This window comes from Clinocottus analis, unplaced genomic scaffold (assembly GCF_023055335.1).
Source record: "Clinocottus analis isolate CAN_PGR_092001 unplaced genomic scaffold, fCliAna1.0.p SCAF_22, whole genome shotgun sequence".
NCBI lineage: Eukaryota > Metazoa > Chordata > Actinopteri > Perciformes > Cottidae > Clinocottus > Clinocottus analis.
In genome coordinates this window covers 5649884-5674831 of record NW_027175954.1, presented here as the reverse complement: position 1 = coordinate 5674831, position 24948 = coordinate 5649884, and the positions used below count along the sequence as shown (strand labels likewise).

General features: G+C 39.6%; 3 protein-coding genes across 5 annotated transcripts; 1 reads left to right on the top strand and 2 right to left on the bottom strand.

Annotated features, from left to right (window-relative positions):
• Positions 1–1173: 1173 nt before the first annotated feature.
• LOC137793092 (tetratricopeptide repeat protein 39B-like) lies at positions 1174–5986 on the bottom strand. The gene is made up of 18 exons (XM_068589047.1): positions 5954–5986; positions 5630–5661; positions 5112–5216; positions 4846–4977; positions 4565–4641; positions 4052–4181; positions 3820–3925; positions 3628–3693; positions 3384–3492; positions 3235–3302; positions 3072–3131; positions 2795–2956; positions 2600–2691; positions 2364–2484; positions 2170–2281; positions 1971–2088; positions 1489–1605; positions 1174–1311 (listed from the first exon to the last, which is right to left on the bottom strand). The coding sequence occupies exons 1-18, from the start codon at positions 5984–5986 to the stop codon at positions 1197–1199; spliced, it is 1755 nt and encodes a 584-aa protein (XP_068445148.1). The 3' UTR covers positions 1174–1196.
• Positions 5987–7622: 1636 nt separating this feature from the next.
• On the top strand, positions 7623–11337 carry snapc3 (small nuclear RNA activating complex, polypeptide 3). Of its 2 annotated transcripts, XM_068589193.1 has the most exons (9): positions 7623–7860; positions 8449–8532; positions 8637–8715; positions 8811–8915; positions 9000–9149; positions 9301–9383; positions 10078–10236; positions 10879–10986; positions 11069–11337. In XM_068589193.1, the coding sequence occupies exons 1-9, from the start codon at positions 7628–7630 to the stop codon at positions 11214–11216; spliced, it is 1149 nt and encodes a 382-aa protein (XP_068445294.1). In that variant the 5' UTR covers positions 7623–7627; the 3' UTR covers positions 11217–11337. The 2 variants fall into 2 exon arrangements, with proteins under 2 accessions (XP_068445294.1, XP_068445295.1); XM_068589194.1 differs by lacking the exon at positions 8449–8532.
• Positions 11338–11910: 573 nt separating this feature from the next.
• On the bottom strand, positions 11911–20396 carry psip1a (PC4 and SFRS1 interacting protein 1a). 2 transcript variants are annotated; one of them, XM_068589383.1, is made up of 17 exons: positions 20323–20396; positions 20015–20104; positions 19713–19789; positions 19077–19215; positions 18717–18803; positions 18291–18392; positions 17002–17061; positions 16833–16893; positions 16403–16499; positions 16040–16214; positions 15865–15944; positions 15651–15706; positions 15306–15376; positions 14551–14652; positions 14258–14459; positions 13044–13140; positions 11911–12593 (listed from the first exon to the last, which is right to left on the bottom strand). In XM_068589383.1, the coding sequence occupies exons 2-17, from the start codon at positions 20084–20086 to the stop codon at positions 12563–12565; spliced, it is 1509 nt and encodes a 502-aa protein (XP_068445484.1). In that variant the 5' UTR covers positions 20087–20104; positions 20323–20396; the 3' UTR covers positions 11911–12562. The 2 variants fall into 2 exon arrangements, with proteins under 2 accessions (XP_068445484.1, XP_068445483.1); XM_068589382.1 differs by lacking the exon at positions 18291–18392 and having other exon boundaries at positions 20323–20374.
• Between the last annotated feature and the right edge of the window lie 4552 nt (positions 20397–24948).

The window sequence follows — 24948 nt, the reverse complement described above, 5'->3', positions numbered from 1 at the left end:
CAAGTTATCTTGGAAAATCACGATTGGTCAATGGATGTAATGAGTGAGGATTAAAACATTTAAATAAATAGTAAGAGTGCTAGATTTTTTTAATTTTTTTTTTTTAATATGGTTTCACAGTCTCAAACTTTTTTTTTAATTGAAGGGTTGGATTTTTTTTTTGCTGAATATGATTGAAATTACAAAATAAAAAAATATATTAAAAAAGTACTATAATACTGAAAGATTTACCCATAATTTTACTCGACATGACTCCACCTTGTGAAACAACACAATAATTACAATTAGAAAATGCTTCCTGTTAAAAAAGTTGTTAGAATGCTGAAGGGTGAAATATTTGAAAAAAAAGCTCATAATCTAAAGCATTATGAACTTAGCAGTGAAACTAACAACCTTCATTCCAGCCAACCACTGCATTTGTACTTCCATATCCTCACTAGCAAGCCGATACGATGATGAAAATCATATTGTGATCATACTGACATTACTCAAAATACAGTGGAGGTGATCAGAAAGGTAGTTTTCCAGGTAACTATGGCAACTATTACACCATTCTCTACATTTAACCTAACATGCAGTTTCTGTACAAACAAGAGGATACACACACACACACACACACACACACACACACACACACACACACACACACACACACACACACACACACAATTAATTTGGGATTTGGTATTGTATTTATTCAGAGTTCAGTCATCAAATGTATCAACATTTGGTATGTGCCTTACATTTTGTGCCAGCATTAAATATAGGACATCATTTTTATGAATTTGTTTTATTTATGTAACATTTATTTAGGTAACATACTTATTCATATTGCACCATTAAAAATATTTACAAGTAGATTGTTGGCTATTATGCCTGGATTTTACCAGAACATACAGTGAATTTGACAAACTTTGGGGCTATTTATTGGAAATGACCAACTCATCATCAAGCTGCCAGCAGAGTCTCTCTCTGTTCAAGCTTGTGTTTGAAATGAAAGAAATAAAAAAAAAAACTGCCCCGGGTTGTAACTTCAAGTTTGGATGTACACAATATCATTATCAAGGAGCAGACAGTAAGATCTCCATCTAGAGATCTAGAGCAGTGCAATGTACAGGGCTAAGGGCAGAACACAGGTTTGAGACTTTCAGTTGGGTTTGCTTGCATCTATTTCTTGTTGAGTTTGCCGTGGACTCTTAAGCTGGCGTGCGTGAAGGGGGAAGTTTGGCTGAAAAAGAGCCCATGGTGTTGAGTGCTGCGTGGATGCGGAAGTGTAGCCTCGACTCCATGTTGTAGTCTTTGTAGTTCATCCTACAAATAAGATCACTTATCAGCCTTTTGTACATTATGGCAGTATAGCATTTCATTTTATTGGGCAGACATATTTCAAGTCATTTTGGGAATTGCCACTTTGACTTTATGGAAAAACCACATCCAGATGCGTAACGAACTGTAACCCAGGACTGTGGATGTGTTAAAAACACTTACTTGACATTTTCCATCATTTTGATGGCTGTGTTGATGTCACCTTTCTGCTTGTGCAACAGGCCAAGCTCATACATGGTAAATGGCACCAGGTAGTTGTCGTGCTTTATATCATGTTCACTGTCCAAAAAAATTATCAATCAAAGTCAGTTCAGTGGGTCTATCCAGTAGTGTTCAAAGAAATTACAGAGACCACATTTCAGTTGGGAAGTCCATCATGTTCGACAAGATAAGGTATATAAGAATAAATACAAAGTACTGTGAATGCTATGAAACGGACAAAAGAATGTGACATTAACACATTAGTCTGTCGAATGTGAAGCAAATGAGTCAGCAAGTGTCAATAAGAGACAAAACAATACCACAGTTGGGCAAAAAAAAGCAAAACAGTTCAATGTGTTGTGTATAATTTGTGACCATGTTTCAGTTTATTTTACAACCTATGTTTCCTGAGAGTGTGTCGCAATAGCATTAGATGGCCTCACCTGGAAATGACATGATTGAAGCAGATCTCAGCCTGAACCAGATGCCCCAGCTGTCTTAGACACAGGCCTTTCAGCAGCTGAACAACACACTGGTCATCCAGGTGATACGATGATGGATCTAACATTAGACAAACAACCCATTAGTGTCACGTTGAAATCTATTAGTTCATGCGGTTTAAAGTTCTGCTGTTCCTCTCACTTGGATCGTCGTTGAGCTGCTCCTCTGCTTCCTCCAAGGTGGTCAATATGCTTTTTGTCAACTCTGGTCTTTTGCCAACCACTGTGAAACCATTCCACACATACATCATTTCCTGTGGGGAAAGATGTGTTGTCAAGCCAGGACTGTGTTTCAGTGTTGAGTCATTGAAAGTAGTAGTGCACATGTGTCCTCACCAAAGCCGGCACGACTAGTTTCACAGGGGTAGAAGAAGAGTATCGCTGTGCCTTGCTTGCTGCAAACTTCTCTGTTGGGATGGACTTCCCAGCAATCCTCAGTCTGAGACCCTCCACCTGCCTACAAACAAAAAAACAAACACCAAAACCATTTTTCACAGTTACGAAACTTTGCGATTATTACAGAAGTTACAACAGAGTCTGGTACACAAATGATGGTTGTCTCCATCACACACCTGAATATCTCTCCCACATTTTCTCCAAGTTTAGTCACTTCTTCCGCTGGTAGCATGCTCAAGATGGCAGCTTTCTGGAATGTATAGGTGGCCTGCAATAGAAGATTACTCAGCTTATAGCAGGAGATAAAAACAATATAAATACTTGAGCAGTTTTGCACCAGGACCAACGGAGAAAAGATTGTATTTTGTCACCTGGGACCACTTGCTCTCTCTGCAAAGCAGGTCAGCATATTGATACGCCTCCTTCCACTTTTGTTCGAATGAGTACGCCCACATCAGCTCCCAGTAACACAGGTGGTGAATCTGACGCCACTCTTCCTGTGCTGCAATACAAGCTAAGAACTTTTCCTGGGCCTGTAGAAAAAAAACAGACACACAGGCTTTCAGTTTTCTTCAACAAAAAGAGCTGCATTTTAAAAAAAAAAACACTAAAAAAAAACTTTTTGGATCAGTTATTACAAGTACTCACAAAAGTGAAGTTTCCTTTGAGCAAAGCAATTCTTGCAACGTAGAAGAGAATGAGAGCTCCCTATGGACGCCACACAGACAAATCATTTATAAAAAACACCATTTCTCCGAATAAAAGTAGTGACATCTGCCGTGAGTTAGAATCATCGATAATCACTGCTCACATTGGGGAACTTTTTGATGTAGGGTTCCAGTAGAGCTTCAGCCTCAATAAGGTTTCCTTCACCAGTACCTTGGGAAAGAACAAGAGCAGAGTAAGACTTTTCTGACCATTAAAAATCATACCATAATGACATAATGCTGCTAAAATTACCCAGAATAACTGTAATGTAGAGATGAAACATCAGCAGCGTCAAGGTGCTCAGGATGGAGCGGAGGCTGTCACCAGCTGCTCCTTCCCTCAACTCTGACAAACCCAATTCCTGAAAGAAAATTGGCAAATTATTCTTTGATTTGAGGTTGGAAAAGAATAATCCGACCCATACTAAAGCTATCAGTATATTTTAGAGGGGGGAAAAAAAATATAACAATAAAAAAGAAGCACCGAGGTCACCCACCTGGTCTCCTGAGAAGCCCAAAAACTCCATCAGTCTGAGGACTCTGGATGGGAGCAGAGACAACATCTACCGAAAAAAAAAAAAAAGGTATAATGTTGAATTCACCTTAACAGCAATACTTTGTTCGTTTAGAAAGATCACTATAGTAAAACATATTTGGCAGAAAACCCTTTGTTCTACTGTATGACTCACCAGATTGAATGATCCAATGCCCATGTTGACCCCGCCCCTAAAATGTATGTGCGTGCTCTTCTGTTTTTCAATGTCTTTTGTGACATTGGCCAAGGCCTGGCAATCCCTGATTTGGGAGAAAAAATATCATTTAAAGATATGCTCAAATATGATGACGTATATTATTTTCATTTTCTCAATATCTAGTTGTGGCATTATGACCCCAACCAACTCCCCGATTCAAGCTTCTTACTTGAAAATCTGATAACTGTTACGGATTCTCATTCCTCCTTTGATGAAGCCGATTATAGTCTCATCCAGGAATGTGAGAGCTGCTTTCTGCAGCAGGACTTCAGCATAGCACAGCTCTGCGTGCATCTCCTCTGTTTTCAAGAATCAAACGTCCAACAATGGGTGAAAACTACATTTTTAAAACTTGCAAAAATGTAAGACAATACACATTGACACATTGTAATCAACGTTCTAGGGTAATTAATTACAATTTTATAAATAATTTGTAAAAAAAAATAATAATAATAATTAAAAATGTGTGTGTAACTGTCTAACTGTAACAATATTGTTTGTGCTGCAACTTAGATTGGAACAATAGCATTTATCCAAATGTTGATTGTTTAATTGTATATATTCTCATTGTCGCTAAGCTTGTTCCGTTATGCATTTCATACAATTGTATTTTCTTTATTTCTAATAACACTAAAATGGTACTTATGGCTCATTTCACCACCTTATCAGTCTGTAAGCTTACCTTCTGTCAGGTTGTCAGCTGGTTGCCTCGTCCACAGGCTGGTTAAAGTCTCCACTATTCCAGTTTTCTTACGAAATCTAAGTTGAGGAATACACAGTATGGTGGCAAATGAATAAAGACAATTTCATCAGGACGGTATCTCAGCACTTTTAAGGCAAGGTGATCAATTACTTCTTCCCTATATGTTTCTAATGTTCTTACTAAGAAATGGACCACATTTATGACACATTGTTGAAGTGGGAACTTAAATCCTAAACTTTTATGAAAGTGTTCAGCCGTACTTTTGACACGTCTGCAGGGATTCACCCAGTGACGCCATGGCAGCATCCATGTCCTTTGGTTCAAAGGTCATGCCTGCCTGCATCACCAAGATGCTGCTGTAGCCCATTGCGTGGTACATGCTCTGACTCTTCCTGAAGGGGACGAATGCAAAGTTTTTTTAATAAACAAACTGCATATTGTAAGTGTGAAATTAAAATAATATGACTAAACTTCATCGTACAGCCAGCAGAGTGAAACTGAGATTGTTAAGTGTCAGTGTACTAACCAGGGTTTTAGGAGCGCCAAAGAATCAGAAAACCGGTTGTTCAGAAAAAGGTTGAGGGCAGTGGAGCATTCTTTTAGTGCGGCTTCTAAATCCATTTCAGGTGATCTAGATGAAGAAAAAAAAATGATTTAGGCACAGAAATACATCTGACAACTAGTCATGAGCTCATGAGTTTCAAAGCCAAGGATCAAGTGGCACTTTGGTAAACTTCAGGCTTCACCCGTAGTCTTGCGAGATAAGATGTAAAATGTGTAGCATCTTGGCAAGTTCAAGGTCTGGAACAAAGGGGTTTAAAGTATATATGCAAAGTTTAAAGAACGAATATATTATAAAGTATCACTAAGATTTATAGTGACCTCTAGTGGTTGTGTGTCGTGCATTACAACACATAGAATTTATGAAATTACATCCCATTTGCAAGGATAAACTTTTTTTTTGTCGTAATTATTTTCACTACGTACCAATCTTTGAAAAATATACCGTTAACACATATCAAATAAAAACATAATTTCACTTACATTGAATCCTCACTGACTTTGTTTAGGTCCACCTGAAAAATAAATAAAGAATTTAAGTCAATTTTTTTATGTGAAATATTATGTAGGAGACGTTTAATCTAAACTTTAACACGTAATTTATTTTGTGTCTATTATAGTATAGTATATTTATTTCAAGTATGTGGTATGTCAGTCAACATGCCACCTTCATACATTTGAACATAATGAATTAAGGGAATAAAAACGTTTAACAACTCAACGAAATGAAGTGACAAAAGCAGCTTTAGATACATACAAGTAAACAAACCCTGGTCATCAGAGATGTTGCATTAAAACATAATCTACCTGTTGCAGGGAATTGTTCTTGCGCGTCTCCATTTGATGCTGGAATGTAAGTTAGATAAGAAGAAGTTGGTTAAATGTCGGGTGTCTTGCTTTTCCTCGTCGACGAAAGCTCTATTCGCTGCAAGATAAATCGATAATTTTGACTTCCGCGAGATTTATATGTTCAGGAGTGGCCTCAATCTGCAAGGCCAGCCCACAAATCTGCCTGACGTTGACAGTTATGCACCTTATGATCCTAACAAGAACACTATTTGTATCCAGATTTTGTATTACACTAATTCATTGATAAAAACGAAGAAGAAAAAAACTGGAGCACATGAAACCAATAACGAGTATCAAGAGCACACGTCTCACTTGATAAAACAGAACAAAGATGATACCTGATGGACCAGCGAATAGTTTAAGTACTCATTTATTTATGTAACATTACAAATATAATGTGAAAATACTACAAGTAGAAGTAGCACTCAGAAGTAAAACTACCATCAACAACATATACTTAAATAATTAAAAAACATTACTGAACACAGCATATCGGATTCTTAATATTGATGCAACCCCGAGTAGCATTTTGTATTAGCTGGTTGAGATTCGGTTTTATTTGAATATGATTAGTTTATTCCGCTGATTCACAACCTAAATAGTCAAACAATTAATACGGTGCAAGATGATTAATGATAGGGGGGAACATATTCTACTACACAAATCTGAATTCATTGTGCAGACTTTTTTCTTTTTGTGTTAAATAATTAATCATTGTACCCTCAAGGAACTGACAGCATTTTGTGGGGGGTGACAAACCAAAAGGGGTTTAAATCATTTGAGCAAATTGTATTTTATTCGCTTGTTATATTTTTTTGTCTGAAAGATCTTAATCTGAAGAGTAACTATTTTAGTTCTCAGGTAAATACTGGAGTAGATGTACACCATTTCCATCTGAAGCGAAGTAAAGTGAATAAAGTAAGACATAGTCAAGTAAGTTTGTCAAGTTTGGTAGTTTGGTACTGAAGATAAACAAATGTTCCCAATACTGAATCACATTACACCAGTGTAAGAAACAAGCGAGAGCGGACCAGGAGGAAAGGCGTTACCATCGCAAATTGCCAGATGCCTTCAGGGATAAATTCTTCAAACTGCTCCATATCCAATGCATACCGGGTTTAACTTCCCTCTGACGGCACAAGGGGTGTTTTACGTAGTTTGGTTGACATTTCTGGTTATCTGCGTGCATGTGATGTCCCTGCCTAACTATTTATTACTGGTGGTCTAGTTTGTTTCCGAAGCTGCACTCTCCTCTTTAGAAGCTTCTTCACTTTTATTGCACGTCATAGAAATGATCTGAATTAGATTTAGTTCTTAAAAGTTTGCACCAAAAAAAAGAAAGTTTATTATATTCCAACAATTAATAGAATAGAATGTGAATTATGTGCTTATTGTGACATTTCATTGTAATTACTTGCTGCTCTTTTTTGAGTGAGCATAGGAGTGCATTTGGTAAAATGTGTACAAGGGTCAAAGAAAATGTATTGAAATCCGTGTTTTTATTGCAGTTTATATTTATAAAGTTTATATTTCTACATGCCTCCGCACGCCCTGATGCTGATTGTGGTATATTAAAAAAAAACTACATTACCCATGATCCTCCACGCTCATACTGGTCATTCAGCAAGAAACATGGCGGCGCCTGAGTCCTCGACAGACCCGAACAAGAACATCCCAGAATTTGAATACATTGGTGTTAACACCAACGCTTTTCATATCGGTTCGTTCAGAAGCGAGTGGCTGAACAGACTAAAGCCGAGTGACTACTCCTATCAGCGGGAAGACGAGGACACGTTTGATGCTAACTTTGCTAAAGAAACGGGGATCAGTGCGGAGACCCTGGCTGACCTCAAGTCCATCTGCAGGTGAGCTATCGCACAACGTACAGTCTACGTTTCACCTCGGTGCCGAACATTTAGTGATAGTTTAGTTTATAGCAGTCGGCGACAATGATTGTATTCAATACGTATCAGTGTTGGAAGAAGTAACGTTACGCAACTTAAATTAAAAGTAGCAATACCACAATGTTGAAATAGGAATACGAGAATCAAGTTTCCCGTGGGCAGGTGTTGCTAATTAGCGTTTCGTGGTACACCGTAAACGCAGTGCAACTGGTCCTCGTGCACAAACCCACGAGGATCAGTAGCATACCGTCCTAATGTGTGACGTCCATATCAAATGAACTAATTCCTCTGAAAGTGACATTGTTCATACCGAGTGCTTTCATTTGTGATACTTTTAGTATATTTTGAGACCAATACTGTGGTAATTGTACTTGCTTTTACTTAGGCGTGGGAACAGTGCTGTTTCTCTTTTATCCATGATTTAATACCACTTTATTGTGTGGTTGTACAGTGATAGGATATTATTTAATTATTAATACCAATGCTTTAATTAAAGGAGTCCTTGGGAGTATTTCATTACAAGTCTTTATTATTTTTTTTCCTTTTAAGTGTTGAGTCCCTTCGTTGCCATCCTGAGGACCAGCAGCCAGATACAGATGTTGTTCCTCCTGACCCAACGCTGAAAACACTAGTGTATGATTGTCCATCTGCTGTCACTATTTATATTGTGTCTCGGATAAACCAGTGGCGGGTAAAACACAAAACAAATGTAATGCTTTGTGATTTGTTCTTAACAGACAAAGAAAAAAGAGACAAGATTACAGAGCTTCTCTCAAATCAACCAAGAATAGACATGACCTCTACGCTGATGAACTGGTGGGTCTGTTGGCGTAGAAGAGATATTATACTCCACTGACATGTGTAACCTTTTATTGCATCTTGATGTAATTAATTCTTCATATGATTCCCAGGAGCGTTTAGTCGGCGGTAGGAAACCAGAGTCTGTGGTTGACATGGTACCTGAAGGAGAAATCATTCTGACCATCAACGTGTACTACCCGGCTACTTATGAGAACGTGAGCTTTCCCATCTTTTGTGGTAACAAGAACCCTTCAAATATGGCATGTAGTTCTTTATGGTACTGACGTCCCCCTTCTCAGTTTAGTGCCATCAGACCCCACGTAACTATGCTGATGACAGGCTCCCACAGCTTGGCAGAGCTCAGGGATGCCATCTGCTGTGTCAGCGACTTGCAAGTGTGCGGAGAGTTTAGCAACACGCCGGACATGGCGCCAGAGTTCATCAGCAAAGTGAGCACTTGTACAGTTCATCTGCAATTTCATGCAAGATCTGAACCTAGTTGTTATGTACCCCTATGTTTACGAATTTTACGTGAAACATATCTATTTATTATGTTGATATTTGCGCACAAGACCAACTCTTCATGTTTTTGTTTTTCAGGATCATTTCAAGTCGGCTTACTTTTTCTTTGAAGGAGTTTTCTATAATGACATGCGATACCCCGAGTGTCAGGACATCAGCATGTAAGTTTAAACTCTTGACGAATTGAATTGGATAAAATAATCTCTTCTCCCTGTAATAAATCAGCCGTGAAGATATACCCTTTGTCTGGTCAATGAAAGTTAATAAGGGTAATCTATTTTTTGATCATTGTTATTGTCCTGTTTCTGGTGATTTTGTTTGTTCCAATGTAAAAATTCAGGCATCAGCTGACAATTCAAAATATAATTGAATATAATGAAATGCTGTCAGGCATTCTTCAAATAATTATTCTTATGTAGATCAACTTATTTATTGTCATCTTTCAACTGTTAATGTGGCCTAGCCACATGGTGTATGTTTTGTTCTCCATGCACAAAACACAATTTCTTTTTCAAACCCTTCCAGATCATTATCATATTTGTAAGGAGGACTTTCTACAAACGAAAAGCAAGCCACAACCACATTAACTAAAATGATGAATTCTGCTCAGAAGTAGATCAGACGAAGTGGTGAAAAATATTTGGGGCATAACATTGCCCTTCAATCCACACTGGGGAAAGCATTGTTGGAGAAACCTGCGATCCCATAAAACAACCACAAATCCTCTCAGAATTACAGCTCAAAACATAAACGTGGAACTGAACAGATACTGAAGGTTTCACGCCCCATGCAACTTCAAAACAAGCAGACATGTCTTTGTTAATCTTGTGACGTACCTGTGTGTTTATGCTACAGGACTGTTATTGAATGGGCAAAGGCCCGCAACTTCCCACCCTACAGTCAAGCCAAGATGCAAGACACAAGATTTGTGGATATGAAAGTGAAAGTGGGCTTCCCGTACCTCTACTGTCATCAGGGAGACTGTGAACATCTCGTCATCATCACAGACATCAGGTCGGTGCTGTGTTCAAATTTTAAGATTGGCAAACACAAAAACGTGACTGGCCTTTTCTAGAGACACTGTTCAGTTTGTTTGTTATGGGCATAGTCGATCAAACCCAACGACTTTGACAAAGTCTTACGAGTGCCACAACAATGTCAAAATGGTCTTGTACTGACAATATGGACACACCTATACACTTGACAAGTATTATTTGTCCGGTTCATAAACGTCATGAAGCTTTTCACTGGCTGCAGTCAAATGTCTCTTTTTTTTAATACCACTTTATAAATAAGGTGCTTGTTTTGCATTTGAAGCACATGCTGGTTTGGAAAATGGCATGATCAAACTATTGAGCATGCTTTGTACCTAAAACTAGACCACCACAACAATTATATATGGTGGTTTGGTATATCGACACACAGCCTGCAACTTGATGCTCTCTGAATCTCTGCACTATTACTGCAACCTTTTGAAATAAAGCACGTCGTTGTCAGACAGGATTCGACTGCTCTCACAAGACTTTATAGCTGTGATACGTGAATGTCTGAGGCGATTTACTGTTTGCATGAAAGCTGCTCTTAATATCATGTGGGACAAATCTGTTCTTATCGCAGGCTCTAAAGTAATGGGCCCTCTTTTTGCACTTGTTACAGACTGATCCATGCGGACGACTGCCTGGACAAGAAGCTGTATCCACTTCTCACCAACAAGCACAGGGTCACCACCCAGAAGTGTGCCGCCTGCCACGTCTTCATCGGAAGGTGGGTCAAAATCTGTGCCACACAAACCGCGTTGGTATTCTCAAACTGTGAAAAGGAGTTTACCATCCCCGACTCTTTCCAGATGGCTTACAACCAACGACCGGTTAGCGCCGAGTGATCCGTGTCTCTTCTGTGATAAGTGCTTCCGGATGCTGCACTACGACGCTCAAGGCAAGAAGATTGGAGCTTTCCTGGCTTATCCCTACGTGGACCGCGGCGCATTCAACTAATTATTTTCTTTGGATAAGTTCACTTATGCTGTGTAATACACTGCAATGTTTTATATCTCAGAAAAATGTTTTGACATTTGGGAAATGTATATAGTCTAAAAATAAACTTTTTGTACAATAATGCTTACATTTTGACAGACTTTCTTGTCTGGACACTTTAACATTTCTTAAATATTCTTGAAAACCAACCCACAAATGTCTAAGTTAAAGTTTGGAAAAAAACATCCTTGGTTCTATCTAGTAAAAGTTGAACTGTAAAATATTCAGGTCACGGTGACATTTGTCCACAAAAATCAGTTCAACCCCGAGTCCATAAAATAGCATTATACAACTTTTATAACTAAAGATAATTCATAATCTGCAAGACATTTGGTGTAGTTTGATATTTAATAATAAGAAAAAAAAATTAAACGCAACTGTCATCTGATTAAAAAATTTGGACAGACCGTGATGGATCAACATTTGTCAGACATTGCCCTTTTCCAATTGAGTACCGCTCAGTGTGACGGACACATATACAGAGGTTTTGTGAAATAACTAAAACCAATCATTCCAAGATGCATATTCAGTAAATACATTTCTAGTAGCCTGCGGAAAGCATTTGTGAGTTGCTCTGTACAACCACAACAGCAACGCCCGATTGCCACATGAGCCCTGTGCAATCATTGAGAATATGATTAAAGACAAAAAGGAATACTATATGAACTTTATTATTGGATGCTGAAACAGGTTATCAGACAGGCACAAAAATACTCTTATTTACATCTACGTTAAAAACTAAACTTTTTCAACAAGACGGTTGAACATGGTGAAATACACTTTGGCAAACTCTGGAATCATATGGAACCTTTCTTCTTTAATGGAACATCTAACTACAACTAAACATCTGTACTTCAAACACTGCAAGTTAAGATCAAACTATTGATTCTGTTAGTCATGCATATGCAATGTTTGAGTCCATGGAAAGCCATCTACTCCAAAAAAGAGGACCAGTTGGTACTAACTGAGCATGCTCATCAAGATCTAAAGGTCAAGGTGCGGCAGATCTACAAGTTGTAAGTCTTTACAAAGACATCACTCAAATTCAACAGGTGTGACAGAATGTGTCTTAAAAAGGAAAAGATTACACAAAAAATATAAAATAAAATATGCAGTCAGTCTATCTTGGGGATTGGGGGGTTCTATGTGCAGAAACCTCTAAGCAGCAACACTGAAAAGAAACAGTCGCTAAACTGGAAACCAGTGATTACTCGCGGAGCTGGACAGGAGTCAGCCGACAGCAGTTAGTCAGCCCAGTTTGGACAAAGCAGCAAATGTCTTCTCTTTTCTACCGGCATGTAGCACCTTCAAGTGGACTCTTCCTGAACCTTCGGGGCACTACAGTCAAAGGAAATTTAAAAAAAAAAAGAAAAAAGGTTAAGACAGTATCAGCAAAAAGATTAATGTTTTTGGTAGGAACCAGTAGGCCTGGGGCTAGGTGCGATAGAGAGGGCAGGGAAGTCGGTGAGTGACAAACTAATGAGATTTGTTAACAATAAGGCAAACATAAAGCCAGCGTTATACTTGAAATATTGTTTATTTTTTTAAAGACTTCATGCCTGTATTTTCTTTTTATACTACAACTGTTCTTGGATTGTTCTTTATATATTAAAACTTTAACTCTTGTCTCCAAAAATCAATCAATGTGCACTTTTTATTTGTGCCTACCCAAAATGTAATTGTATCCTTTTGGACAATTCTCTGAAATTGTCATAATTAGCATTTCAGTGAAAGAAAAACATGTTGAATTCCATCAGTGTTGCAGTGTGTATGTGTTGGGTGAACTACCTGTGATTTTCGATCACGGAGGTGTCCTCAAAAAGCCTCTCTCTCTCCGTGTCCTGCCTCTTCTCTTCTGGGCTCGTATCACCATTTGTCATCTTGTCTTTAGGCGGTGCACAGAGAGACACACAGGCTCAGTCAGACAGAACATCACCCAAAACCTAAAACACCGCAGAGAGGAGAACTCACAGGAGCATGTGATGACACATGCTGAGCTCCAGACCTTAATGGGAGAAACATGATTTTCCATTCATTTGACATGCATTACTGCAGAAAGAGACCTTTCACAGAGACACTTTTTTTAATGGTAGTACAGCACATACACAGTGAGCCAATAGAGCTTGGATATGTTTCTACTGAGAACCTCAACCACAGAGACCCTATGATGTCCTCCTGGGAGGGACAGCGGAAACTAACAGCTTCAATGTCTCCGTTGTCTATTTGGTTTTCATATTCAACTCAGCTGGTGATACTTCATTGACCAATAACCAGCAGACGGACACGCATTATGACATAACTTTAATCATCTGACCTAGTCGACTGCACCAACTGCCATATACGGAAGTAAAAAAAATAAATACTTTCATACATCTGAACATTTGTATACAACAATTCTAATTGTCATTATTGTCATAAGTGATATTAACCAGCGCAACTCCGTAGCGTGAGACTGTTCATGCCCAAAAGTTTTAAATAGTAAGGTTTCAGCCCTTGTGACATCCAGTGTGTAATGTGTGTTATGCAAGAGCTGTGTTTGATAGTCAAACACTAATCAAGGCACCCTAACCCCCGACCTGCACCCGTCACTCACCGCTCGCATCACGGACTTAAGAGTCCGATCGCGGTGGCTCATCGTACACAATGCAGTTATCCTAACTGTACGGAAAATCCACAAAAGGAAGCCGTTGAACGACACGTACAGAGGGAGCCAAGTCTCATGGAGTCACAAAATACTTCTCGTGAAAGGGGCCAAGGATTTAAGCAGGCTTATTAATAGCTTGTTGCATTGGCAGGAAAACAAAATCCAGAACATCCGATAATTATCAATGTCAGTGTGTCATTTTTTTTAGGTGATAAGAGGTCTTAAGTTTATTGTGTGTGCCGACAGTCATTTATTAATGGAGAAAACTATACAAGATACTACTTTGTTCTTAGACTTACAAGTTACTGAACATATATTTGTACTTTAAAAGTACTTGCAGTGTGACAGTAAAAAGTACCTGGGTTGTTTTCCTTGGCTTGCTCCACTCTCTTCAGCGCTCCTTTCTTGGCCTCCTCGTGCTGCCGCTGTTCAGCTAAAGACTTGTTGAGCACCTGGCTGAGCACACAGTCGCCTTCTCCAACCAGAAACATACTCTTGAACTTGTTATACAACATGGTGGCCTTGTCCATGATGTCCTGGCTGGCCTTGAACCTGCGGATCTAGAAGATGGAAAAAATAAAAAGTCGGGAGTTTTGGTTTGATAGTTCAACCTGAAACAGTGGTGGTTTAACTGGACTCTGGGTCGCGTACCTTCTTGAGGGTGGCGATGAGTTCGCTGTGTTTCTGCAGGTGCTGGGTCGATACTTGAAGGGCACCAATGTCATCTAATGCGTCCAAGCACTTCTTCACGTCCTGGTGAGGTGGGAGCCGGTACAAAGAGTGACATAGAAGCCAGGAAACACAAAAGACGTGGAGTACTTGAGAAAAAATAAATGCACATCCTTATCTAATTCAACCGCGAGCGACAATATAAAGTTACAAAGCCTCAAGAAGAAGATTAGAATTTTAATATGTACTAGAAAAAATAAAATTATATATATATATATATATATATATATATATATATATATATATATATATATATATATATATATATATATATATATATACATACATACATATATAGAAAGCAAGAGAGAGAAAACTTGTCACCTCTCTTTCTGCTTTTGATGAATTTGGATATTTTTTTGTCATTAAAAAATCATTAAAAAAAAAAGAAATTCTATTTTTAACTGTCTAGGTTCCTATCCAGGTCACACGTGTGTGTTGGGTCACATTGGAGTCGTGTTGCCCTCATTCTGTGATACATTAACTATTGCAGTGGAACCAATGAGAAAGCTTCTCACAGGCATTAACATTCAGATGAATGGACAACTGAGAGGAAACAATCCGAAGCAAAAGACGAAGGTTTTGTTAGTTTAGCACAAATGTTGATTTGCAAAGTTGTCAGGAGAGAAAATTGGAGTTCATAAGTTTATGATTAGACTCCAGTTTGTTGAACTTACAGGGTTGTCTATTTTCAGTGAAATCTTGATGTCAGTGTGCAGTCGCTGGAGCTTCAAGTCAGTGGACATTTCTGTGGAAAAGAAAACTTTGTGATAAACTAAGTGTTTTCAACCCAACTTTAATCAAGTGTGAATTCAAGAATGATTCATTTTTGAAAAACATGTTTTGTAATATGCAGCAGCTTTTTACACTTATTCATGTATTGTTTAGTTACAATAAATCTCAGTCTTTGTCCCTGTTTTCAGCTGCACAGATGACGATAATCAAACAATATCTTTTATGTAATTTACTTTAAATGGAAAGATTTCATGATTACATTTTGATATTTAAACTCCAGTACTCACCTTTCTTCTTGACTCCTGTCCTCTCTTCATGATTCTTCCCATCCTCTTTGTTTGGCCTGCAGGACAGAATAACCAAACCACATCAGAAATACATCTCCATGTCTCTGCTAATGACGTTGTATCTGAAATAGTGTCATAGAGTCAACATGAGAAGATGATGAATGTACTTTGTCATTCCTGTTATTTCTCTATTGGGCTTCGTATGAATACGTACTCTCTCAATTCATCTGCTTTTCGTCGTCGCACATCTTTGTCCATTTCTGAGTGTTGGTGTTTCTTTCTGCCTTTGTTTTTCTGAGATGAAAAGAAATCAAAATCACGCGCGTGAAAGCCTCGTACAGAGTGCTCACACACACATTTCTGAAGAGGAGGAATCATGCTGGACTTGCCTCTTCATCGTCAGAGCCTGAGGAGCTGTCGTCCTTCTTCTTCTTCTTGGCTTCAGGCTCCTTCACCTCTGCTTCCTTTCCTTTGCCGTCTTCCTTCTTTCTCTTCTCCTCGTCTCCGCTCTTGGACTTGTCCTCCAATGCCCGCTTTCTCTTTCTGTCGGACTCAGCAGCGTCCCTAAATGTGAGAGAAGGTTTCTGGTAAAAGGCTATGGGTTAAGGGTCAGCGCGCTACAGTGCCAATTTGACAAACTTGTGATCAAAACTAAAGAAGACAAGCCGTCATCCTTCCTTGTGGGATCAGAAAATTGAAGGCTCACAACCCAGGTGTACAAAAAACACACATTTTGAGCATTTTTAACTTACATTTCACTTCCTGAGCCCTGCTGGTCCTGCTGCTGCTGGAGCAAAAGTAACTTCTCACTTTTGGGTTTCCTGCCTCTTCGTTTTGGACCTTCTGCACCTAGTCACACACACACACACACACACACACACACACACACACACACATACACACGCACACAATCCAGTTGATGCAAATGCAGAGCTAAATGATACAAATTCTACTTCCAGTAGAAACTAAATCAGATACAGTAAAAATGTCTTTATATATATATATATATATATATATATATATATATATATATATATATATATATATATATGCCACTGTGATGAATTGTTCCTCCATATTTGTTGCATATGTTTATATCTCATGTCTGTCTGTCCCTCTTCCTAACAGCACAAAGTCATGAGCATCTTTACGAGTACCAACGTCACAGGGAAGACGGCCTACCTGAGGGACTAACAGGACTAACAGGAGCATCGTGTTTCTCAGTCTCCGGCTCAGCATCACTCTGAAGAAATAAAAAAGATAACATAGCATCTTATAAAATGCTTCCAACAAACCAGTTTCCTAGCTTGTATACTCACTGGATGTAAACTCATAAATGCATACTACAAACCTTTTTCTTTCTCCCTCTCTTGGGTTTAGGAACATCTGTAGAGTCTGTCTGTGCTGAGCCCTAGAACAAGACACCTTTAGTTAACGTTATTACTCTATAACCTTGACTTCTAACAGTCTTTAAAGCTCTCTCTGGTACAACATCTGTTTAAACGAAAGACAATTTTACATGTGAAGTGCTCCGCTTTGCAAACATTCAGTGCTTCTTGGAGGATTTCATCGGCGCATTCTTATCTTTTGCTTCACAAGCTCAATATACATTTCTGGATCAAAAGTACCATCTAGTGTACAACTGTGATATTACACTCTGAAGTATTAAACGTGCCAGTGTTTCAATAACAATGGCTGTGTCCAAATTCCAAACACACAAACATAGTTTACTAATATTTAAAGAATAAACCATGTGAAGTTAGTGTACAAAAAAAGGCTGTATACTTACAGTCTATGTATAGAAAGTAATTTAACTATATATATTTTTGGTGTTTCTGAGGCCTAATTCTATATTCATTTGATTTTTTTTTTGCAGTTTTATTTAGTTTCTGCATTGCGGAAACAGCATTAACTAATAGCACACTTTTTAGAATTCATACCTAAGTTTTGGGTACACTTTGTATATTGTATTAGGAATTGGGACACTGCTTATGACTTATTAAATAGTAAAATATAGCAGAGACAAAAAGGGGAAATGGAAAAAGAAAGAGTCCATCTCATCCTGAGAAAAATACATACCAATTCACAACTTACCTTTCTCCAGAGTACACAGAAAGCCGTGCAAAAATAAAACAACATCAACCAATGGCAAACAGTAGCTGTGTGAACACGCTGGCAAATGGAAAGCAATAACACAAGTTGTCGAGGTGGCCTCAGAGAGATAAAACAGAGAAGAAGGAGAAGGAGAAGAAGAAGAAGAAGAAGAAGAAGAAGAAGAAGAAGAAGAAAACACCCAAGTCCCAAATATTTTCTGTCATCGTCACACAAAGAGTTAATACCCCAAACCTAAATCAATTGAATCAAGAGACAGCTGTGCTTACCAGATGTTATTTACAAATCATGTTGAGAAGCAACACAGGGACTGACAGTAATAATCACCTCAGTGACTGAAACACAGAAAACCCAGACCAGACCCTCCACTCAAAACATCAAGCACCAATTAAAGTTTGTGGCTGCCGACAAGAACTCAAACGGAAACAAACCACCGGTTGAAAAAAACACCAAAGTGTTGCATGCTTTTCCCACATGGGGGAGGCGACCTGCGCCGCTTTATGAGATCCCAGCATGCAAAGTACGTACATCCTGGTTCTGAGGACCCTGCTCAAAGATCAGAGACCCTTCCTCCTCCTCCTCCTCCTCTTCCTCATTCTCATTCGCCTGCTCAGCCTCACTTCCTGGAACCTGAATGCACCCAAGACACAGCATAGGACGCAGTGTGGTGGTGTGAACGGGTCGTGAAAAGGGAGAAAAGTTAGCGAGTATCCTCCTCTTTCACACACACTACTACTCTAAGCGCACAAGCCTTTTGATGCATTACAAAAATCACGCTAGTTATTAAGCTATTACTTGCACTAACATGTAATACAGAATGAAGCAGACACACGATAGAGAAAGAGCAGCGGTGAAACGGCAAAAGAAGAAGGAAGCCGACAGCACAGCAACAAACCAGTAGCACGTCAATGCAGTGAAGCCACTGTGTCTGCTCACTTGGGAGCAAAAACTTACTACGGGTTTTATCTTGTCGTCCGATTCCTCTTCTCCCTCGGGGCTGCTGTCCGAATCTTTTTCAGTGAAACATTCATGGGCGACCGGCTTCAAAACAAAAACAAACAATTACTATAAAAGCCAAACTAGTTGTTGTTTTTACTCACCCCAACTCCCCTCAGGGAGCTAAAACTAAAGAAAATATAAAAACATGTTGGTAGACCACATACTGTAGGATATTGGACAGAGAAATATGAGGATAAAAGTAAAGACAAGAGCTCTCACAATTAAATAGGTTTATCAGGATCTGAGGTGCAGTTAATCCAAGCTAACGGCAACATTTGGAGGATAAATAATGAACCGCTGCTGTAAGAGACGTACCTTGGGTGCAGTGAGCTCAACTTTTGGGTTGTTCTCAACCTCCCACAATCCTTCATTGAAGCCTTTCCTCTTGTTGGGCTTGGCATACTTCTCTTTGTTTAGCTGGTACGGAAAGATATCTTTTGGGCCAAGAAATGCTCTGTTTGAAAGAAGATAATCCAGAATGTCTGTTCTTTCTGACCTATTAAACTCGTAGTGTGTGTTTACTGTGAGATGGAGCAGCAGCACACAGACAAACGAGAAAGGTAACTCCATCCAACCACTCATCAAACATTTATGGATTTAAAGAAACACCTTCAACAGCACACACTGACAACTCATCTAGTGTTTTACATAATTCCACTGCTATGAACTCACTGTGTGAGAGTGGATATGCTCAAAAAACTCAAGAAACAATTGAACATATTGCTTCATTAACCACTTCCTGCCAATCCCTTGAGGATTCAGAACAACAATGAAATGTTCACATGTATTTAAGGGAAATACATAATATAGTTTTTTACACCTTTTTTATAATGGCAATAAAGTATAGAATACTTATAAACAGCTTGCCTTCATTTCCTGCAATACTTTCTACTTGTGAGCCCATCGAACTAAAAAAGAACTAACAAAAGTTGTTGACTGTTGGTTACTAACGTTTCATGGGTGCCAAAGAAGAAGATGGGTAACTTGATATTGGAGGGCTTCACAGCACCGTCTGGGACTTCATCAATCTGGTGGAGGCGAGAGGAAAACAGATTAAAGTTGCTCACAGACATGAACAGAAATACACACAGAAAAGTAAACGTTTCTAGTTTCTCTGTCATACGTCTATGGAGGGTGGTGGGAGATATTTGATGTATTCTGTCAGATGGGAGTTTGCGCATGAGTTTTTATTGTGAATTATAATTGTAATTAAATGTTTAACACATTTGCATTTGATGAAGATCCAGACTTACTCTGGCAGGCCAGTGTGGATAGCCCTTCATCTTGGCAAAGATCAGATCGCCAGGTTTCCAGTCTCGAGTCATGTTGAACGTATTAGTAAGCTGGAAAATAAAGACAAAATGAAGTGAATACACACTATTGCATGTTAGCGGTGCAATTCCCTTAATCAATACCGAGGTGCGTGCACTCAGCCATGTAACACGTGTACACAGCCATTCAGTGCAAAATAAATCTTGACCGAAGGCCGTGCAGACGTCTCTACGAGTGAATATTATATTATAATTGTCTAGTAAAGTGTTTTTGCAGCACAAATACTTACAAGGAAAACACCACGCTCCTCTCCGCAACAATCGGATGCACGTTTTCCGCTCCCGCGCAGGACGTCGACAGACTGTACCATTACATGGCAGGACGGGGGGGGGAGAGGCTATTTTAATCACACTTCGTTACTTGTGTTGTTTATTATTTGCGAAGCAGAACTTAACTATTTGCAAAAATAATAAATGCTGTGAAGTTTCAGTGAGTCATAATTACGCCAATTCTGATTTTAGGTGTTATTTTATTTGCAAAAATAAATAAATAACCGCGCTGAGCATCTCAGCACTACAAAGCTCGTCTACCCAAGCATTTTGGTTAACGTACGTCTTTGAAAAAAAGTGGGCGTCAACTTCCACGCATGCGCTCTCAACCCCTAACTTTCAAATATGATACAGCCACGCTAAACGTCGTTGCCATAGAAACTAGTTGGGGCACACCTACCGTGAAATGCCTTCTCAAAGTTACGACTCATTGAATCTACGTTTAGTTGTATGTGTATTTGCAGTTAGATGTAAATCTCGGATGTTCTTGGGATCTAAAAAAAATATCAGAGTGGGAGATCTGTAGCTGCTCCTCTCTGACGCTTGGTACTGATGCTGAGGCTCGGGGGTCTTATATTCTGTGGTCCATGTTGTACAGAGAACAACATGTGTAGAACATGGTAAATACATATATTTTCACTGTTCACTTGTGTTACACTTTAATCTTAAATTATTCATCAATTAATTGTTGACTCTATGTAGCACTGAGTTAAATCCCGAAATACCATCAACACATGAACTTTCCGACAAATTGCAACGTCATAGCAATGCATAGTGTATAAAGATACAATGAACAATACTACTATCATATTTTATCATATTTATCATAGCAATACTATTATCATATTTTATCATATTTATCATAGCAATACTATTATCATACTATCATATTTATTGTATCAATACTATTACCATATTTTTGTGCTTTACATTAATTTTTTTTACCTTAAGGTTATTGTAATTCTGTGTTAGGAGGACGGAGCAAAAACAAATTTTCATTGTATAGAATAACTGTCCGTTATCTGTCCATATGACATCTTGAATCTTAATAGTTGGCATACATTGTACAAGATTGACAGACCAAATTATGGACAAAATATGGAATATCATTTGGAATCCATCTGGATGGTATTTAGTGACCTCTAGTGGTGAGATGCATGAATGACATATTAAGTGGAGCAAAGCCATAGCAGTTGTGGAATTACACAACACTGTCCATGTTTTGGTATTCTTTTTTCCATTTTTCCATTTTTTTTCCAAGTCAAAAGCAGAAGAATTAGAACAGCAAGCTCACGTTCTGCTTTCCCTGCTTTTTATTTAATTTGATATGGAGTTTGGTGTGAATGTCCAATAAAAACTAATTTGAATGCATGTAATGATGATTTAATATAATTATTCATTGAAATTGTTTGTTTTTTTTTCAAATTCCAAGGTCGTACAGGCTTCTTATGAGGCCGGCAAACCTATATATTTCAGGGATAATCAAGGGTTTAAGAAAAAAAAAATCTTTACATTAAAACAGCCCCTGGGCTCCAAAGAGCTTTATATTAACAAAACACTACAGATGGTGAAAGTATATGAAGGTGACCTCGACTTTAGGGGCCTGATACAGATACACAAGCAGGCTTACATAAATCCAAGTGTACTGTGTGTGTGTGTGTGTGTGTGTGCGTCTGTGTGCGTGTGGGTGCGTGCGTGCGTGCGTGCATGTGTGTGTGTGTGCGTGCGTGCGTGCATGTGTGTGTGTGTGCCTGTGTGTGTGTGTGTGTGTGTGTGTGTGTGTGTGTGTGTGTGTGTGTGTGTGTTAAAGACAATAGAAGATGTTGATAGTTGAAGGACAGGCTCATCAGCCACAGGGACCCAGAGAGGGGGATAAGGGAGAAGAGGAGGCCAGGATGGGCCAGAGGCGAGCGGCTGAGACAAAAGGAGAAGAGAGAGGTGGAACCCGGGTCCATGCCCAGGAATAACTCACAGGAGCTACCGGGGCCCCTGCCCAGCCTGCGAGGTGAGAGACCTTGGTGTTGGACCCCAGCCAGCTTAGTGGGGTTCCTGCTCAGACACACGGCTGTAACACAGGCCATGGATGGAGCTACAGAGAGATGACAGTGTGTGTGTGGACATAAATGCGAGTGTGTATCCTTCACCCTGGCAGACGAGGTGTTGGCAGAACATCCCAACCCACTCTGTCTCCGAGGGCCACAAAGTCCTGCTATCTTTCCTCCCTCATTTGTTAACCTGCCTCTCTTCTTTGCGGCGCCCTCGCTCACATGCTGAGAGAAGCTACTTTGTGTATGACCAGTGCCATTCAAAATCACCTCCCTGTACTTTACGGTCACCCTCTGGCACATTCTGGCCACGAGATGACCCAGAAATGGGTTCAGGTTTCATTAAAAGGCAGTAATTTGCCTTTTCGGTTTTACATCACCGGGCATCTACTGAGAGATAGACACTGTATAGCAGCTGATTGACCAGCAGAGACACACAGGGGGTGAGCGGCAGGCCTTCAGGTGAGCTCCTTGACTGGGTTTTGGACTGTTGGTTGCATAAAACAAGACATTTGAAGACGTCACCTTGATCAGTGGGAAATTCCAGCAGCCCTTTTCAATTTTACAGACAAAACAGTGAAGTCATCATGAACATTTATAGGCAGATTAATCGTTGATGGAAAACATGTTAGCTGCCAATCATATTCCAATCATATCATACAACATGTTCAAGTATAACACACAAAGTGATGTTTTTCCTGCAATATGAATACTTTTCCTAAAAATCTTGAAGTACATTTTTCTGATAAAAGTTAGATTTTTGTATTTGTGTTGTGTTTTTAGAGCAGGACTTGTAGTAAAGCATTTTATATAAAACAATCTTTATAAAGAATCAAGTTGTGTGTGTGATTCAATGTGTGTGCATTTGAGCAAGTACACACACACACACACACACACACACACACACACACACACACACACACACACACAACATGCACTTGTGCATATTGGTTGTCTGTCCAAAAATGTCCTTAATGTTAAAAGTAAACATAAGCAATAACACTAAATATTTATTGTAATGACAATATATTCAGCTGGGAAACAACCTTTAGGGCAAATTGCATTTTAATGATACTGTATTTCCCAAAAATCAATTTAGCCTCAAAGAGTTTCCCAATCTATATAAATTACAACATAATCTATCTTTAAACCCTCTTTTTGAACATGAAAAAACTTTCAAAAAGCAGAGACCTCACCCTACATAACCTCACCTGCCATTACTCAGTCTTATCAATACTGATGGAAATTTAAAAAGGTATCTCTGCTTCAAACTTTGTGCAAAAACATTGATTTGGGTTTTTTACACTTTCCCATGTGGCATCATCTGAAGGGCACCTACCCTGGACTTGAATGAGCGATGGTGTCCTTGAGCTTGTGTGTGTGTGTGTGTGTGTGTGTGCGTGTGTGTGTGTGTGTGTGTGTGTTTATGTGCATGTCATACACATGGATTGGCATCTTTCCCCTTACTGCTGGCAACGCTTCAGCATGTTAGGGGAATGGACGGCAGTGCCACTGGAGAATGATAAAGTAGTCGCAGGACGGGTCAGAACATTCATTAACACCACACCAATGTTTTTTTTGATAAATGCTGCTTCATTTGGCAAGAACTTGGCAAAGTAGAATATCATACGTCTGTACAGTTGTTGTGCAGAAGCCTTCCTCCCATAGTACACGTTGGAGGGTTTTCTTTTTGCCTTATAATGATTAAACAAACTTGTATTATTTAGGCAAAACGACTTTCATACAAGCACGTTTGCTTGTATGGACCGGCTCTGAGGGCGCTGGTTCATTACCGAGTGAGCATGGCAGAGGGTACAGTTTGGTGGATTTCTAAAGGAGGCGTCCAAGAGCTTCACAAATTTACTGGGAAAGCTCAGAGAGGCAGGAGCGAAGAGAGAAAGAGAGAGAGAGACAGAGAGAGAGAGAGAGAGAGAGAGAGAAAGAGAGAGAGAGTGGGAGCGAGGGAGGGAGCGAAGGAGGAAGCTAGAAAGAGTCAGGCCCTCGGACAGCAGGTGAGTGTGTGAAGGCAGGGGATGACAGATGCTTCTGTCAGCGTTCCAACAGTCGCCGCTTTGTGGGAGCAGCACAGATGCCTCCTCCCCCTCCCCCCCTACCCCTCCACACGCCTTCACTCCCTCCCTCTCATCCCTCCCTTCCTCTCGACAGGCTGTGATGTGGGGATAACAAGACAGGAGCAGTCCTCTCAGCAGTAAAGTGACCACCCTGGCACGGTGCTACATGTGGACGTGGGAGAGGGTGAGGTGATGGAGAGGTCCAGGCCTGGGCCCAAGGCTTGAGGAGGTCTCAGCGGCGGTGGGGGTGGGGTTATAAATGTGGGGGTCAGTGCGCGAGGACAGGGAAAGGGCTCTCTCTCTCTGAGCTGTGGGAACCAGCTGAGACATGGGGTCCGTGGCGGTCCTGCCTGTGAGGCAAGCAGATGTTTTCACTCGGGGGTGTGCCAAGTTTGCAGAGCAACCTTCAGCTGCTTGGAGGTCAGGTCTTTAATAAGGGGGCTGGGCACGGGACATTTCGGAGGCAAAT

Excerpts from the sequence above, each read along its gene's own strand:
- LOC137793092 (XM_068589047.1), bottom strand. The coding sequence starts at position 5,986 with ATGGAGACGCGCAAGAACAATTCCCTGCAACAG. Across the intron at positions 4,642-4,845 it reads TCCCTGCAGACGTGTCAAAA|ATTTCGTAAGAAAACTGGAA; the intron begins GTACGGCTGAAC and ends TCCTCAACTTAG. Across the intron at positions 3,493-3,627 it reads TGGGCTTCTCAGGAGACCAG|GAATTGGGTTTGTCAGAGTT; the intron begins GTGGGTGACCTC and ends ATTTTCTTTCAG.
- snapc3 (XM_068589193.1), top strand. The coding sequence starts at position 7,628 with ATGGCGGCGCCTGAGTCCTCGACAGACCCGAACAAGAACATCCCAGAA. Across the intron at positions 7,861-8,448 it reads GACCTCAAGTCCATCTGCAG|TGTTGAGTCCCTTCGTTGCC; the intron begins GTGAGCTATCGC and ends TTTCCTTTTAAG. Across the intron at positions 8,916-8,999 it reads ACCCGGCTACTTATGAGAAC|TTTAGTGCCATCAGACCCCA; the intron begins GTGAGCTTTCCC and ends CCCCCTTCTCAG.
- psip1a (XM_068589383.1), bottom strand. The coding sequence starts at position 20,086 with ATGACTCGAGACTGGAAACCTGGCGATCTGATCTTTGCCAAGATGAAG. Across the intron at positions 17,062-18,290 it reads AGGGTCCTCAGAACCAGGAT|GGCTCAGCACAGACAGACTC; the intron begins GTACGTACTTTG and ends GTCTTGTTCTAG. Across the intron at positions 13,141-14,257 it reads AGCCAAGGAAAACAACCCAG|ACAAGATGACAAATGGTGAT; the intron begins GTACTTTTTACT and ends CACCGCCTAAAG.